The 18671-nt window shown below is 36.9% G+C and overlaps 1 protein-coding gene across 2 annotated transcripts in view; it reads right to left on the bottom strand.

Annotated features, from left to right (window-relative positions):
* Positions 1-3734: 3734 nt before the first annotated feature.
* The window catches only part of LOC143677057 (disintegrin and metalloproteinase domain-containing protein 5-like), a 96875-nt gene continuing 81938 nt past the window's right edge, over positions 3735-18671 (bottom strand). For both annotated transcript variants that reach the window (XM_077152552.1, XM_077152553.1), the window contains exons 19-21: positions 16700-16862; positions 12744-12794; positions 3735-3904 (exon numbers count right to left, since the gene is read on the bottom strand). In XM_077152552.1, the coding sequence (XP_077008667.1) occupies positions 3892-3904; positions 12744-12794; positions 16700-16862 (227 nt within the window). In that variant the 3' untranslated portion in view covers positions 3735-3891. The remainder of the gene's footprint in view (positions 3905-12743; positions 12795-16699; positions 16863-18671) is intronic.

Genomic DNA, 18671 nt, shown 5'->3' with positions numbered 1-18671 from the left:
AAACTCCAATTGTAGCTGCTCTTTCAGATGTGGTATCATTGCTTGAGTAAATCAATACATCCCCTGGTACCTGGTATGCAGCTATTGATCTGGCAAATGCTTTTTTCTCAATAGCTGTTAGTAAGGACCACCAGAAACAGTTTGCTTTCAGCTGGCAAGGTCAGCAATATACTTTCACTGTCCTACATCAGGGGTTTATCAACTCTCCAGCCCTATGTCATAATCTTGTCCCAGGGACCTTGATCATTTCTTCCTCCCACAAGACATAACACTGGTCCATTATATTGATGTATTGATGATATGTTGATTTGACTTAGTGAGCAAGAAGCAGCAACTGCTCTAGACTCATTTGTAAGGCATTTGCATGTCAGAGAATGGGAGATAAATCCAACAAAAATACAGGGGCCTTCCACCTCAGTGAAATTTCTAGGTGTCCAGTGGTGTGGGGCATATCAACATACCGCTTCTAAGATGAAGGATAAGTTGCTGCATCTGGCCCCTTCTATGATCAGAAAAAAGGCACAATGCCTAGTTGGTCTCTTTGAATTTTGGCAACAGCATATTCCTCATTTGGGTGTGCTACTCCAGCTCATTTATTGAATGACCAGAAAAGCTGCTAATTTTGAGTGGGGACCTGAACAAGAGGAGGCTCTGCGACAGGCCCAGGCTGCTGTTCAAGCTGCTCTGCCACTTGAACTATATGATACAGCAGATCCAATGGTGCTGGAAGTGTCAGTGACAAATACAAAAGCTGTTTGGAGCCTTTGGCCAGCCCGTATAGGAAAATCACAACACAGACCCTTAGGATTTTGGAGCAAAGCCTTACCATCTGCTGCAGATAACTACTCTCCTTTTAAGAAACAGCTTTTGGCCTGCTACTGGGCCTTAGTAGACACTGAACGCTTAACCTTGAGCCACCAAGTTACCATGAGACCTGAGTTGCCTATCATGAGCTGGGTGTTGTCTGACCCACCAAGCCATAAAGCTAAGCATGCACAGCAGCACTCTATCATAAAATGGAAATGGTATATACGAGATAGGGCCAGAGCAAGTCCTGAAGGCACAAGTAAGTCACATAAGGAAGTGGCCCAAATGTCCATGGTCTCCACTCCTGCCACATTACCTTTTCTTTCCCAGACCAGAGCTATTGGCCTCTTGGGGAGTTCCTTACAGTGAATTGACTGAGGAAGAGAAAACTCAGGCCTGGTTTACAGATAGTTCAGCATGATATGCAGGTACCACCTGAAAGTGGATAGCTGCAGCACTACAAGCCCTTTCTGGGGTGTCCTTGAAGGACAGTGGTGACGGGAAATCCTCCCAGTGGGCAGAACTTCGAGCAGTGCACCTGGTTGTTCATTTTGCTTGGAGGAAGAACTGGCCAGAGGTGCATTTGTATACTGACTCATGGACTGTTGCTAATGGTTTGGCTGGATGGTTAGGGACTTGGAAAGACTATAATTGGAAAATTGGTGACAAAGAGGTCTGGGGAAGAGGTAGTAGATGGACCTTTCTGAGTGGGCTAAAAACATGAATATATTTGTGTCCCATGTGAATGTGCACCAGAGGCTGACTTCAGCAGAGGAAGGTTTTAATAATAAAGTGGATAAGATGGCCCATTCTATGGATGCCAGTCAGCCTCTTTCTCCAGCAGCTCCTGTTATTGCCCAATGGGCTCATGAAAAAAGTGGTCATGGTGGTAGGGATGGAGGTTATGCATGGGCTCAGCGACATGGACTTCCACTCACCAAGGCTGACCTGGCTACGGCCACTGCTGAGTGCCCAATCTGCCAGCAGCAGAGATCCACACTCAGCCCTCAGTATGGCACCATTCCCAGAGGTGACCAGCTGGCTACATGGTGGCAGGTTGATTACATTGGACCACTCCCTTCATGGAAGGGGCAGTGATTTGTTCTAGCCAGAATAGACATATACTCTGATATGGGTTTGCTTTTCCTGCACGCAATGCTTCTGCCAAAACTACCATCAATGGGCTTACAGAATGCCTTGTCCATCATCATGATATTACACACAACATTGCTTCTGATCAAGGAACACACTTCACAGCAAATGAAGTGCGAGAATGGGCACATGCTCATGGAATTCTCTGGTCTTACCATGTTCTCATCATCTAGAAGCAGCTGGATTGATAGAATGGTGGAGTGGCCCTTTGAAAACTCAATTATGGTGCCAACTAGGTGGCAATACCTTGAAGGGCTGGGGTAATGTTCTCCAGGAAGTTGCGTGTGCTCTGAATCAGCATCCACTGTATAGTGCTGTTTCTCCCATAGCCAGGATCACATCGGCTGCATCCACAGCTGATTCCATTTGTAATTAGCCAGAGTGTCTTCTTTAATGAGTGATACTTAATCTAATCACTGGAAGCCTTTTAAGGAGGATTCAGAAGAGACGGGTTCTCTTCCTACTTCAGCCAGCGAGCCTCTCCTGTGGAGTTTGTCCAGACCTCCATCGGAATCATCAGCTTCACAGCTTGCCCTACAGATTTTGGACTCTATGTTCCCATGGTTACGTGAGACACTTTTATAAATTTTATATTTGCAAGTGTTCCCTGTTGATTGTTTCTCTAGAGAACCCTAACTAATACACCGGGTCTCTGGCATGGGAGGCAAGAACTCTGCCACTAAGCCACCATGGCCTGCCTGACTCTCTGCTTTTGAAATTCAAGTTAGGCTTGAATTTGTTCACTTGACCTAGAACTCTTCTGCGTATACAACTCAAACAAGAATTTAGTAGACTGTTCATCTACTTTTTCAACTTTTGAAATTTTTTATTTATATTATATATTCACATACCATGTAATTATACGAAGTGTACAATAAATGGTTCACAATATCATCACATAGCTGTACATTTATCATCACAATCAACTTTTTTCTTTTATGTGAAAAACATATATACAAAAAAGTTTTTTTCAAAATTTTTCAAACATTTCAGAGCACATCACAACAATTAGTTGTAGAACATATTTCAGAGTTTCATATAGGTTACAATTCCACAACTTTAGGTTTTTACTTCTAGCTACTCTAACATACTGGAGACTAAAAAAATGTCTATATAATGATTCAGCAATCACACTTATTGTTAAACCCTACCTTCTCTGTATAACTCCACCATCACCTTTAATCTTTCTCCCACTTTTGAGGAGTGTTTAGGCTATTCCCATTCTAACTTTTTCATCTTGGAAGAGGCTGTCAATAATATAGAATAGAGGGATGGAGCTACTTGCTATTTTGGAGAGGCTGGTGCCTCTGCATTTCAGGACTTATCATGGTGCAGGGACCCATCTGGAGGTTGTAGGTTTGGGGGAAGTTACCCTTACTGGAGTGGCTCCTAACTCCCCCATGACAAACCCCATCCTTGTGAAATTCCCCAGTTAATGGAATATTCAGGTTAATGGCATATTAACCAGTTGATGGCATATTCTGAATTTTAAGAAAAGAGTTGGGAGCCTGGCCCTCCAACTTGATCTAGGACTTTTGGCCTCCAGGACTGTGACAATAGATGTGTTATATATAGCCACTCCATTTGTAGTGATTTATTTGGGAAGCTCTAGGAAACTAATATAGGTTGTAAGGCTGAATTGGCACTTCCCTGGGTTTCATGGAATACAGATCTTAGTTTCCTTTCATCTGATGCAGAGACTGTTTTGGACTCAAGTTTGGGCAGGAAAGGAGGAAGGTGGGGCTAAAAATATAGAGAAAAGAAAACACCAGACATTTCAGGCACAGATGATTTACTGTTTCACAGTTTAAAATTTTTGGCCATGACAACAGAGGCGAGGGAGAAACTATACTTTTTCCTTCTTGGTTTAGGCCTGTTTCTGATGACGCATTTGACACTATTCTCTCTCCAGGTCTTAACAATTCAAGGTTGTTAGAGACTGTTGCTGTAGGAGATAAAACACAACATACACAAAAAATGCTAGAGTTACTCAGTTTTCTGTGTGGCTGCAAATATACTTACAGAATTGTGTAACAGAGATGGTTCCTCAAAGTATCTTAAGTGTTCATTTATAAACCACCTCAAAGTATCTTAAGTGTTCATTTATCCATGTTTGATGGATAAAATTTAAGCCAATAAAACAAAGTGCCTTGAAATTTCCATTCAAGATGTATGAACTAATTTTAATTTGAGATAAAAAAGGAAAAACTACCAGTGGTAATTCTAACTGTAATTAAAACATGAACACGCAAATATACACACATTTACGCACACAAACACACAGGTGTGTACATCTACATATCAAAGGCTTTTAACATATTTAAAAAGGCATATTAAAAAGGAGATTAGGCTGTGAATTTTCTACACTTTTGTTACTTCTGTTGCCATACTTATTATAGAAATAGTTAATTATAAGCTACAAAAAGAATAATAGTAGAAAATAACAAATACAATTTAACAGGATTGTAAAAGAAGGTAAAATTTAAGATATGCTAAGGCTCAGAAAGTATACCATTTATGTCCAACAGACTAAAATGATTTATGAAAATTACAGCATTAAACAAATAGATTGGTGGTGATAATTAATTTGGCAGTATATATCAAAAACAACAAAATTATACACATTATACAATATTTATGCTTTGATCTATTTCTCGTCTAAGAATTTATCCTGACTATGTAACTAGATTAGTACTCCAGGATGTATATTCATGAGTGATATTTATTTCAGAGTATTTGCAATAATGACAGACTGGAAATAATCGAAATATTCATGATAATGAGTTTCTTAAAATATTTTATTGAAAAATTTTAATTTTTAATCACTAGCATGATAGTATAGGTCTTTATTTTAAAACAGGGGAAGATTCTCTAGGTTTAAAAAATACATCAGCGTTTTATGTTGAGAAAATATTTAAGAAGATATGTATCACATTATTAATGGAACTCTTCTTTAAGTATTGTGATTATGAGAATTTTTACCATAACTTGTATACCTAACAAGGATCTCAGACATTTTAATAAATATTTCGTAATATATTAAAATCAGGGAAATACTTTTTGAAAAGAAAATTCTTTATATTGTGGTTTATCTGGATACCCCACCTTCTCTTTTCATATAAATTTCAGAATCTTTTTCAGAATTCTCCATGCCCATGTCCCCAACAAACCTTCTGAATTTATGTTAGAGATACAGACACCTATATATACATATATTATTGATTTGGGAAAAGAAGACAATAAGATTTGAAGTTAAAAGTATAATGAGGGATAAACAAAAACAACTACATTTAAGTTAAAATGAGGAAGGAAAGAAAAATGTTTTTAACAATAAGACTCCAAATTCAAGGGAAATGTCCTTTGTGAAAATTCTAGGAAACAAATGTTGAGGTTATTCTAAGATAACATAAATATAAAATTTAAATATGGGTTTGATAAATAATTTTTTAATGAAAATAGTTATAAATTTAATTGAAATATAATAACTTTTGGATAAGAAGTTTAAGAATGGTGATTTCAGGATGTTGAAATGAATGTGACATGCAAAGGACTGTGAGCTGATTGAGCATTTCCCTGATTTCAATGATTCAATTTTGAGGTTTTTCCATAGATACTGGTTGAGTCAAGAATAACTACTATCCTGACTTCTATCACCAGCAAATCTCATAAAATCATTTTCTGATGATTATCTATTGTGTGAATGCACACTATCCATTCTACCTTAAACATTTAGGTTCGTTTCCAGTGTTTTGCATTACAACTAGTTCTGCTATGAACATTCTTTTTTTTTTTTTAACTTTTTTTATTAATTAAAAAAATTAACAAACAAAACATTAAGATATCATTCCATTCTACATATAAATCAGTAATTCTTAATATCATCACATAGTTGCATATTCATCATTTCTTAGAACATTTGCATCAATTTAGAAAAAGAATTAAAAAGACAACAGAGGGCGGGCCGCGGTGGCTCAGCGGGCAAAGTGCTTGCCTGCTATGCCGGAGGACCTCGGTTCGATTCCCGGCCCCAGCCCATGTAACAAAAAACGGAAAAACAAAATACAATAAAACAAGAAAATGGTTAAAGTTGTTTCCCTTTCTTCCTTCCTTCCTTCCTTCCTTCTATCCTTCCTTCCTTCTCTCTGTCTTTCCTTTAAAAAAAAAAGACAACAGAAAAAGAAATAAAATGATAATAGAGAAAAAAAAAGATTATACATACCATACCCCTTACCCCTCGCTTTCATTTACCACTAGCATTTCAAACTAAATTTATTTTAACATTTGTTCCCCCCATTATTTATTTTTATTCCATATGTTCTACTCTTCTGTTGATATAGTAGCTAAAAGGAGCATCAGACACAAGGTTTTCACGTTCAGAGAGTCTCATTGTGAAAGCTATATCATTGTTCAATCATCATCAAGAAACATGGTTACTGGAACACAGCTCTACATTTTCAGGCAGTTCCCTCCAGCCTCTCCACTACATCTTGAACAACAAGGTGATATCTACTTAATACATAAGAATAACTGCCAGGATAACCTCGACTCTGTTTGGAATCTCTCAGCCATTGACACTTAGTCTCATTTCACTCTTCCCCCTTTGGTCGAGAAGGTTTTTCTCAATCCCCTGATGTTAATTCTCAGCTCATTCTAGGGTTTTCCTCAGTCCCTTGATGCTGAGTCTCAGCTCATTCCAGGATCTCTGTCCCACGTTGCCAGGAAGGTCCACACCCCTGGGAGTCATGTCCCACACAGAGAGGGGGAGGGTGGTGAGACTGCTCTTTGTGTTGGCTGGAGAGAGAGGCCACATCTAAGCAACAAAAGAGGCTCTCTTGGGGGTGACTCTTAGGCCTAAATTTTAAGTAGACTTAACCTATCCTTTGTGGGGTTAAGTTTCATATGAACAAACCCCAAGACTGGGGGCTCAGTCTGTAGCTTTGGTTGTCCACACTGCTTGTGAGAATATCAAGAATTCAACTTGGGGAAGTTGAATTTCTCCCCACTCTCACCATTCCCCGAAGGGGGCTTGCAAATACTTTTCCACTCACTGATCAAATCACTCTGGGGTTCATCGGGGCATCACTCTGGACAAACCAACAAAATCTCATGTCCTACCTGAGATTCCAAGTACTTATGACATTCAATCAAACTATCTACATGAGTTATATTAGGAAATGCTCTAGTCAAAATATAAATTTTGTAACAAATAAACATTTTTTGCTTTAGTCTCACACATAAGGTGACATTTTAAAGTATTAATTATCATCTATTTTCAGCACCCTGCAGTAATGACATTCCTTTGTTCTTCCTCAGGCAAAAAGATTTTTAAAATTTGTACATTGTACATTTCACTATTATTATACACTCTAGGCATTCCTAGATTATACCATCTTGATCTTTAACATCTATCTTTCTTTCTTATATATGTTTTGGATACACAGATGTACACATTAATAATGGTACACATCAAATGGAATATGCTGAGTTATAGGAAATAAATCGGTTGAACTTTAAGAGAGTCTAACAGTTTTCCAAACTGATTTTGTGAATTGACACCCCATCCTACCCCCAAGGGTATTTAAAAGCTCCAGCTGTTCCATAGTCTTGCCGATTGGAATTGTGTGTTTTTACAATAAAAGGCATTCTTGTGGGTGTTTAGTAATATTATATCGTGGTTCAAATGCATTTTGAAAATAACTATTGGGGTTCAGTACTTTTTTCATGTATTGCCCATATAGTGTCTTTTGTGAATTATGTGTTTATGCATTTTACCTTTTTAATTAATCAGGATGACTTTCTTTTACTGATTTATAGGAGTTCTATTTACTTTGTCTTCATGTATCCTTTATTTAATATATCTTTGTAAATATATGATCTCATACTTGGTACCTGGTGTATTTTAGTAACCAGAATAATTTTAATAAATAATAATATTAACATTAATTTAAATAAACACCAGAGTTTTCTTTTCATGGTTAATGCTTTTGTGTCCTACAGAAGGTAATACTGATATTCCCCCATCACATACTAGAGGTTTTCTTGTTCTTCCATTCAAGTTTATATCTAAAATCTAGCTGGAATAGATTTTCTTTCGTGTGTATGAAATGTCTTTTCTGTGTTCGAAGTAGTGGTGAGATTTTTTTTCATAACTATATCCTGTGGTCCACTTATTGAAATGGTCATCTTTTCTCACTGCACTGAAATGACAATTTCAGTATGTTGACCATAAAATGTGTCCCAATTTGTGAATAAAGTATCTCTATCATTTGCATGTCTTATTTAGGTGTGTATGTGCTGCACGTACTTCAACAGCTTTGTTCTTAAGGAGTTGATCTATCTCATGCTATTCTGAATGTTACATTCTTTAAAATGCACAAGTCTTAAGAGCTCAGTGTGATTAACTTGAACCCATGTATATACATTAATGAAATCATCACTCATCCCTATATATCGTTTATTAACAGTACTTCAGGAATATATTTCATTTTCCTCTTACTCAATAGCCTCTTAAGACAACCACAGTTCTGACTTTTATCACTATACTTTTACCTACAATCAACTTCATATAAGAGGAATAATACTGTATATACCCTCTGGTCTCTGGCTTCTTTAACTTGCCATTATGTCTCTGAAATTTATTTTAGTTGTTTCCTATAGCAGTAGTTTAATGCAGTGTTCCATTGGATAAATACACCACAACTTATCCATTCTCTCATTATGATGAATAAAGAAGCTATGAAAATTCTTTACTTTTGGTAAAAATTTGAAACCACCGAAAGAGGCAGGAATGTAACTGATGAAACATGAGTATGTCTCTCAGCTCCAAATATACCTTTATATGCTCTGCCATAATGAATGGAATTCCTTTAAGCCTTTCTACTATTTTTATCTGCAGCACAGGCAGTCAGCACTGTGGGTATGAGGACATCCAGAGCAGCACTGCCCCAGCCAGGCACGCAGGATGTGCTTGGTGATCACCTTCCAATCCAGCCTGACCAGGTGGTCACTTCCTACAGATAGATCAATACTGACAAGTCTCACTCCAGGCCCGCTATCTGCAGGGATGCGCTGATTCCGTCTGCATGTTTGTTCCCCTTCCCTCCTATTTGTCTCTGCAGTTCTCCCGCCCATGAATGCCCTTTCAGCATGGACACTTGGTGCTCCACGCCTCTTGTTGCACTGACAGCTTGATTCCCTATGCCCCAGTTGTGTTCCAGAGGCCTTCTTCCAGTTTGCCCAAAACTCCAGACCAGTGAATTTCTCTGCCATCCAACAAGCTGCAACCACACCTCCAGAGAGATGTGAACCTCAGACTTCGTGAGGCACCCTCTTCGAAGTTAATCCTTCCTTAGAAACTTCCCATAAGCCCTAGGGTACCATAAAGAATATTTTTCCCTACATCCTAAAGTAACTATTTAAATTATTCTAAGTCCCCAATTTAAATCACTCTGTGGTTTTTATCTCCTGGACTGCAACAGTAAGTTAAATGAATATTCAGCTTTAGAAAATGCTAAACTGCTGGACCGTAGACAGAAGTACATTGTACTCATTTACACTCACACCAGTAGTGCCTTATATCCTCACCAATCCTTGAGGATAAAAGTAAGTTTAGCCAGGGTAGGCAATAGTGGCTCAGTGGCAGAATTCTCACCTGCCATGCTGGAGACCCGGGTTTGATTCCCAGTGCCTGCCCATGACAAAAAAAAAAAAGATGATAAAAGTAAGTTTAACCACTCTTATAGAGATATAAGGGAATCTCGTTTTAATTTTTATTTGTATGTTTCTAATGAATAACGATATTGAGCATAATTTCATGTTTTGAACTACTTGTCTTTTTAAATGTGTCTCTTCAAATATTTTACCCTTGGGGTTCTCTCCATATTTTCTTATCAATGTGTAGAGGTTCTGAATACTGCATATACATATTGCAGAAATCTCCTTTATTTTGATTTCTCTTCTTATTTTCTTAAGGATATCTTTTGATAAACAAAACTTCTCAACTTTAATGAGGAGGTATTTATCCATTTTTTCTTATATGGTTACTTTGTATGTATGTGTATTCTGAAAAACATTTGCATACCTCAGGACTCTGAAGACATTTCCCTACGTATTCTGGAAACTATTTTTTTTTTTTAGGTTTATAAGCTATCCTGAATTATTTTTTTTAATTATTGAATAGAAGGTTTTTTACAAGATTCTTTCAGCAATATTTTGTATTAGATATAAAGGTCTGGTATTGCATTCACTGAGTATTTTACTGTGTATTTGATTATACATATAATTGTACTTTTCAGTTTTTTAATTCTTTGGTTTTCCTACATAAAAATAAAATTGATTTTTGAATATTGGCCTTGTATTCAGGGATCTTATTTCAAATCATTTATTCTATTATATTTATTATTACTTAGAATTTTCTATGTACACAGTCATATGATTTGCAAAAAAATCACAACATTCCTTCTTTATTTCTAAACTTTCTACATTTGTTCATTTTATTCTTACTTTATTTTACTGGCTGAGGCCACTCAGTGATGAACACAAATGTTCACCATGGGCATCTTGTGACCTCAGAGGTAAATGTTCAACATTTGGCCATTAAGTGTAATATTTGCTGTAATTTTTTTCAAATGCCCTTTATCAAATTGATAAGGTTTCCTTTTAGTACTAGTTAGCATAGTTTTTAATAATGAAAAATTTTTGAATTTTAGCAAAAATTTTTTCTTCATCTGTTGAAATGATCACAACTTTTTTTCTCTTTTTTTTTTTTTTGTGGAGAAATGCTCATGATGAGCTTTTCCTTTCAATTTTCACTAGAATACCTGGAAATATTTTGTTTAGAATTGTTATACTCAGAAATCAATCTGACCTGTAATTTTCCATTCCTTGTTAGGTTTAGTATCGGAATTAGGCTGGTCTCATGGAACAATTTGGGAAATGGTTCTTCTTTGCGTATTCTCTGGACAAGTATGTGTAAAAATGGTTTTACTTCATCTTTGAATAATTGGAAGAAATATTGGTTTGAAATATTGTTCCCAGTTATTCACTTTTTCCCTGGCTTGTGATTATTCATCCATGTCCACTGCCATGTGACTTTGCAGGACTTCCCGTTAATGCAGGTGGGTATATCACAGCTACCTCACTGATACTGAGTTTGGGCTTACACTTTGTTCAGGGCAATATAAGCTGATGCGGTTGAGCAAGTACCAACTTTGTGAGAAAGTTTTAACCACAGTTCCAAGATCTTTAATAAATATAGATTTATTTATATTTTAATTTCTTTCTCTAATTGCTTTTGGGAAGGTGATTTTGGGAATTTATGCATCTCGTCTAAAATTTTTACTTTATGGTTTTTATATTGTGAATTTTGCATGGTATCCTTCTGTGTTTTCTAATGTCCAAGGATTTTTAAAATGATGTGATTTCAATTCCTGATATTGATAATTTGCTTCACCCATTCATTTTGAAGTATTTGCTAATTTTTACCAATTGTATCAAAATATTCAACATACCTTACTTAATTTTTCTACTAATATATTTGTTATTTATTCTTTTATTTCTTCTGATCCACTGTCTTTGAGTGCAAATAGCTCTTCATTTTCTATCTTTGTGGCAGGGTTTATAGGGCAAGTTTGTTTATTGTTGTCCATTCTCAAACATGCATCTCATTATAAGAAAGCAGATATAAGTCTAATTGTTATAGCATCTGAAACAGTCTGCCTTGACAACAAAATTACTGGTTATTATACATACCTAGTAGTGCTTCTCTTAAATTTAGGGGTTCCCTTCGTCCAGAAATCTATCTCAACATCTGCTAAATGAAATCGTCATAGGTGCATGCAACTAAACGCAGGGGGGTGCGAGCGTAGTTCAGTGGTAGAATTCCTGCCTGTCATGTGGGAGACCTGGGTTCGATTCCCGGCCCATACACATTCCCAAAACAAACAAGCAACTAAACGCTTGCAAAGACTAGTGACCCAGGGCTACCTGAAAAATCTTGGCTGCCTCATGAAATAGTCTCTTTTTTTAGATTCTATCCAGCATTTGGTCAAGGAAATAAAAATTTATAGTTTCATAAAATATTGTGAGTGTTTCATTATTTCATAATTGGATCTCTAAACAGATTTTCAAATTTTCACAGATGAATTACGACAGTGACATGAAGGATAACTCCGGGGCTCTGTCTTACTAACAGTATTTTTCTCTGATAGCATCTCTTAGAAGATCAGCCCTCTTTTTGTAACAGTAAAAGGTTACATGGCAGGGGGGTGCGAGCATAGTTCAGTGCTAGAATTCCTGCCTATCATGTGGGAGACCTGGGTTCGATTCCCGGCCCATACACGTCCCCAAAACAAACAAGCAAACAAATGGAAAACCAAACAAAAACAAAAATCCAACAAATGTGCTGCAATAAGGAGATACTCATATGGAAAAAGAATGAAATGTGACCCCCATCATACAGCATACAAAAAAAAGGGAGGGGGTAACATATCAGTAAAGGTAAAAAGCAAAAGTTCCTCCCCAATGCTTGAAAACTCCCATAATTTATGTATTCATAGATGCTACTATTGATACACAAAAGCTCTCCTTTAGTATAGACAGGTTGGAGAGGCTGAGATATCACAAAGCTAGGTTTTATTTTATCATTATAAATAGAATGAGAGCTGTAAAAAATAGTTACTAATGTTCATTACTTAACAGCTCTCAAGTAGTCATAAACAACTATCAAATATACAATGCAAAACAATCACAATGTTCTAACTCACCATTCCATGTTTGACACTCACCTATCACTGTGGGATAACTTGCTGTTACTGCTGGTTTCTTCTGACACAGATCTAAAAAATTGATATAATATTTGTTTTGAAGTGAAGGAAATTTTAAATTTTGAACAATTAAATGACTATTTGAATAATATTCTTCAAAGAAACAATTATTAAAATAAATGAAATATGAAATGTAAACTCCCAACAAAAGTAAAATGAAAACCAACCAACAAAGTAGGTACAGTCTTGATATCAACTACCTTGCTTTGTTGCTTGACTCCTCTCATCCACATTTTGCTTTTATTCAATTATTAATATTATAAGCCCACAGTTGTTCAGGTGAATCTTCTTTCTTTATGGCTTTCTTAATTCCTCATGTCAAATTAAGCCAGAACCATAAAGTGAATTCAAAAATTTCAGCTGTCTGTATATTTCTAGATATATTTATTTATATCTCTCATAACACATGCCATTCTGAAATTGTTGTGTACCCCAGAAAAGCCATTTTCTGTAATTCTGTTTTAATATTGTTGGGCGAGATCTTTTTAATTAAGCTGTTTCCATAGAGATGTGACCCGACCAGTTGTGGGTGAGCCCAGATGATTAGGTGGTTTCCATGGAGATGTGTCTCCACCCATTCAAGGTGGAGTCACTTACTGGAATCCTTCAAGTGGGAACCATTTTGAAAAGAGCTTCAGAGCCCAAAACAGTCAAAGACCCTTGGAGACGAAGAAGGAAAATGCCTAGGAGAGAAAGCTAACAGATATTGTCATGGGCCTCCCCAGCTGACAGAGGTGTACAGATGCCAAAGACCCCAGCAGATGCCAGCCAGGTGCCTTCCCAGCTGACAAGAGGTGCTCCAGATAGCACCAGTCTTTCTTGAGTGAAGGTAACCTCTTGTTGGTGCCTTAATTTGGACATTTTCCTGGGCTTAGAACTGTAAACTTGCAACCTAATAAATTCCCTTTTAAAAAGTTGTCCCATTTCTGGTATATCACATTCCAGCAGCTTTAGAAAACCAAAGCCAATTTTGGTATCAGAGAAGTGGGATACTATGGTTTGCAAAAACCAAACATGTTGGAATTTCTTTTAAAATGGTTAAGTGGAAGATTCTGGAAGAGTTGTGAGTATCTTGATAGAAGGCCTAGAATGCTTTGAGGAGACTGTTGGTGGAAATGTGGACCCTAAAAGTATGTCTGACAAGGCTTTAGACAGAAATGAGGAATGCGTCATCATAAGCTGGAAGGAAGGCATTCTATGTGAATGAAAGGCAGAATTTGAGAATGATGAATTTGGATATTTAGCAGAAGAAATTTCCAAACTAAATATGGAAAATGTAATCTGGCTATTCCTTGCAGTTTATAGTGAAATGTGAGAGGAAAGAGATAAGTTGAGAATTGAACTGTTGTGTACAAAGAAAATGGAAATTTTTGACCTGGAAAATTCTGCACTTCCAGAAAGTGAGACCCCAGAGAAAAGCGCCCCATATGAGGACTTAGCCAAACATGGGAGCTGTCAGCTATTACAGGGCAAGTGAGGATTTGAGATGGAGTTAGCCATGAAGGATTGTGGACAGCCCTTTTGTTTGATGGACATGGTCTCAGCTGCATAGAAAACCAACAAGACTGCTGTGGGATCTGTATAAACAGAACCACTGACAGGCTGAACTTCAAGGAGCAGAAAAGGAACAAATTGGAGGTGCGATAACTCCAAAGGCAGAACCATAGGAAGCCAAGAAAACTCAGGCCAGGGAAATGGACCCACGCGTGCACTTGGAGAGGCTGAATTTGCCCCAAAGGCAGAGAGTGGGCCTACCCCCTACATGTTGTGGAAGAGTTATGGTGCCCAGGTTTCCAAGAGGGCGGAGCACATTCCTTGGGGATTGGGAGGAGCACAGCTGCCACCCCATTGTTCTGGAGGGGTTAAGCGTGTGCCACAGAGATGGCAGAGTTCCCTGGTGTGGCCATGATATTTGAATAGAGCAGAGCTGAGGAAAAGGTGGTATCTCCAGTGTCTCCCAAGGTTGCATTTGGAAAGAACAGGGCTGCTGCATAAGCCCTCAGAAAGGGTGGGACTGCCACTTTCTAAAACCCTGAGGATAAATGACTCTCAGACTTTGAAATTTAATGGAGTTTTCCCTGCAGGTGTTCGTAACTATTTGGGTTCCAAGACCCCTGTATTTCTTCCGATTTCTCCCTATGGAAATGGAAATGTATTCAATGGTTGCCCCTCCTTCGTATTTTGTAGCAGATAACTTGTTTTGAGTTTTACAGGTCCAGAGCCAGAGGAGAATTCTGACTTAGGACAAACCATGCCTACAGCTGACTTTGATGAGATCTGTACTGCTTATGACTCTGTATTGTATTTGTATTGTTACTGAAATGGTTTAAGATTTTCTGATATTGTTATGGAATAAATGTACTTTGCATTGGAAAAAACATATTTTTGTGGTCCAAAGGGTGCAATATGCTGGTTTGAAGGATTATAACCCCCAGAAAACATGTTAACTTCTTCTAGTTAATATATTTTTATTATATGTAAAAGGTAATTAATAACAGTATAAAGAGCATGAACTTGGGATCAAGAAATAACTAGGCTGAAATTCTGACTTGCTTATTTATTTATTGCTATGTGGTGATAGGTAAGCTATTTATTCTCTTGGAGCTGCATCTTAAAATGGGATGGTACATTTACTGTGAGATTTGAATGACGATATAGAGAACTACTCAAAAGATCGTGATTTTTATTGCTAGCATTAAGGCTATTATTATTGCTAGCTTTAGAGCTGATTGTTTCTAAACTGATCAATCAAGTCCCTTCATTAGCTCGAAGTAGAATGAGAAGAAAGGGTTTATGAACTCCTTCAGGTCTTTCCTTGACCTTGGTCTGCTCAAGATATTTATCAAAAATTTAGATGAAAAACACCAAATCTCTGGAAGCCGCATCCTGAGGACAGAGAGCCAATGCAATAGATTGCAGAATAAAATGCTTACAGAATGAAGCAATCTGGAATGTGGGACCAAGAAAAATCTGATAGCATTAATGGGATTATTTACAGATTCTTACATTTAGGCTCAAAAAATCAGCTCTGCAAACACAGAATTTCAAAACCTGGCTTACTATAAATTTAAATAAAAACAAATAAGAGGGGGCGCAAGGGTAGTTCAATGGTAGAATTCCCTCCTGCCATACAGGAGACCCAGGTTCAATTTCCAGACCATGAACTTCCCCCCTGAAAAAAAAAAAACACAAGACATTTTTATTCGTTGTACACACAAAACCATAGTGAATCAAATCCATGGTGTTCTTGCAAATGCAGTCAGTCTTATGATGCATTAACAGAAATATATTATACACCCCTAGAAAAGGAATAGCCCTCCGGGATCTTGCATTTGTCAAATTATGGCTGGAGTCCTGTTTTCAGCATTCTGACTCACAAAATATGGCAGATAACCAGGCTGAAAAATCACAAAAATTATCAACATCATTACCAATTTTAAATTCATATTTCTTGAGTGTTTGCTACATTTGCCAGGCACTGTGCTAAGCAATTTACCCTCATTCAATCTTCACAGCAACCATTTGAAATAGGTTCTATTTCTCCACCCATTGTGCAGGAGGAAGCTGTGGCTTAAAACAGTGGGTAAGGAACTTGCTCAAAGTCAGAGAACTAGTAAATGATGAAGCAAATTTGTGAATTTACAAGACACATTCATTTCCATTATCCAGTGATGTGGATCAAAGAGTGCTATTTTCCAGATTAGGAAACTGAAGTTCAGATATATGAGATTCCTTGTTGAACATAATACCACAAGTAAGTAGAGGATGTTAGACACACACACACAGAGGCAAATGGACAGCCGATAGGAGCAGAGCTCTCTCTGCCTAGATTGCTGCTGTCTGCCAGAGCCTAGAACAGTGACTGACATAAAGCAGGTGGTTAAAAAGTACACAAACACAAACACACACATATATACCTCTCACTTTCAGTTTCTTCTCTGTAGCATAACTCTCTTAATTTATTCTGCTTTAATAAAACAGCAGCAGCAGCAATCATGATGACAGGTAGGGAAATGTATAAGGTGAGTTGAAGCCAGTGTTTTTGAGGAGTTTCATATCTTGCCTCAACAAAATGCTTTCCTTTAATAGAAAACATAAGTAACCTTAGAATCAATTTCAAATAATGTCAGAGATTTTACTAACCAAGTGAAAAATTGAAGAGTGTATCATTACTGACCTTATTCCCAAACACTTAAACATTTTATTCATATACACACAGGTATATATGTATATGTGTATGTATATGTATATGTATATGTATATATATATATATATATGTTAAATAAGTCTTTAGGGCTTAAAAACTAAGCAAACATGTGAGATGTGACTTTACTGATGATTTACTGACATTCTGAGCTCTCAGCTTTCTAACATATGGTGATTTCTCAGATGGAGCACGATGGTTTTTCATGAAGTGCATGCATAATACTTGCAAACATTTATTCAATTCCTTTCCTATTAAACTTTCTCCAAAACTCAAATATGAATATCACAGAACGATTGCAACAATATATGAGAATTAAATCTAGGAGATGTGATATTAAATTTTTCTTACGTTACCACAATTTCTAAAAATTACAAATTAATAGTCACTAATAAACATAATCATTGAGCTAAATTTTTTGTTCAAATATATAGCAAAGGAAAACTGTTGAAATGACTCTGAAATCATTTTATAGACTAAACAGCTGAGCCCAGCTTTGACCTATTTCTGACTGACAAGTGCTACTATTTAAATTTGCATCTAGTTCTTATCTATTCTCAACTGACATTTTTATTCACTCCTGCACATCTAACCTATGTGGTGCCTCAGCTTCCACCTCTCCAAACACACCAGCCACCTTTATGAATTTCTAATATCTTAAGTGCTTTTTCTCCATTATTTGTTGACACAACTTATTTTACTAGATATGGATTGCTGGTCTGTAGATCACTTATTTTCCAGACGAAACAATAGAAGAGTTGATAAGTAAGAAAATCTACTTCCCAGCTGCAGTTATTGACTATCAATGAGGCACAATATACCCATTTTAGGATTATCCCAGTATTTCTTCCATTTTTTCCATATGGAATTTTTTAAGTGTTTCAAGGTAAAAAAAAAAAAAAAAAAAATTCTCTTTTCCCGTATGCTTTTTGCATGGGCTTAAGGTTTCCTGTATCTCTTGAATGAGGACCTAATTATATATGCAATAAAAACTGATAAGTCAAATAAAAAAAAGAGGGCTCCCTGGCCATATACTATAGATGGCTCAGAGCTCATTGTAGAGTCTTTTAGGTAACCATGAGTTACTTGCAAATGAGTATAATATATGCCCAGGTTGCCAGGGAAGCATGAGAAGGATCAGTGTGCACTGAGCTAGACTGCCCCAAAATACATGAGACAAATACTGACAACACTGAAGGGAGAACTAGACCTCTCTACAGGAACAGATGGACTCTTCAATACACCACTCTCATCACTGCCCAGAACATCTACACAGGGGATTAATAAGGAAACAGGGACTTTGAATAATATGATAAATACTTGGACTTAAAAGACATTTTCAGAATATTGCACCCAACAGCAGCAGAATACACATTTTTCTCAAATGTTCATGGATCATTCTCTAGGATAGACCACGTGTTGGGTCAAAAGCAGGGCCTCAATAAATTTAAAAATATTGAAATTATACAAAGCACGTTCTTGGATCATAATGGAATGAAGTTGGAAATCAGTAACAGATAGAAGTCCAGAAAAATTCACAAATATATGGAGGGTAAACAACACAATGTAAAACAACCAGTGGGACAAGACAAAATTACAAGAGAATTCAATAAGTATCTTGAGGTAAATGAAAATGAGAGCACAACATATCAAAACGTATAGGATGTAGCAAAGGCAGAGCTGAA

The sequence above is a fragment of the Tamandua tetradactyla genome, chromosome 3 (assembly GCF_023851605.1).
Source record: "Tamandua tetradactyla isolate mTamTet1 chromosome 3, mTamTet1.pri, whole genome shotgun sequence".
NCBI classification, from domain to species: Eukaryota; Metazoa; Chordata; class Mammalia; order Pilosa; family Myrmecophagidae; genus Tamandua; species Tamandua tetradactyla.
This window is presented reverse-complemented; position numbering and strand designations above follow the sequence as displayed.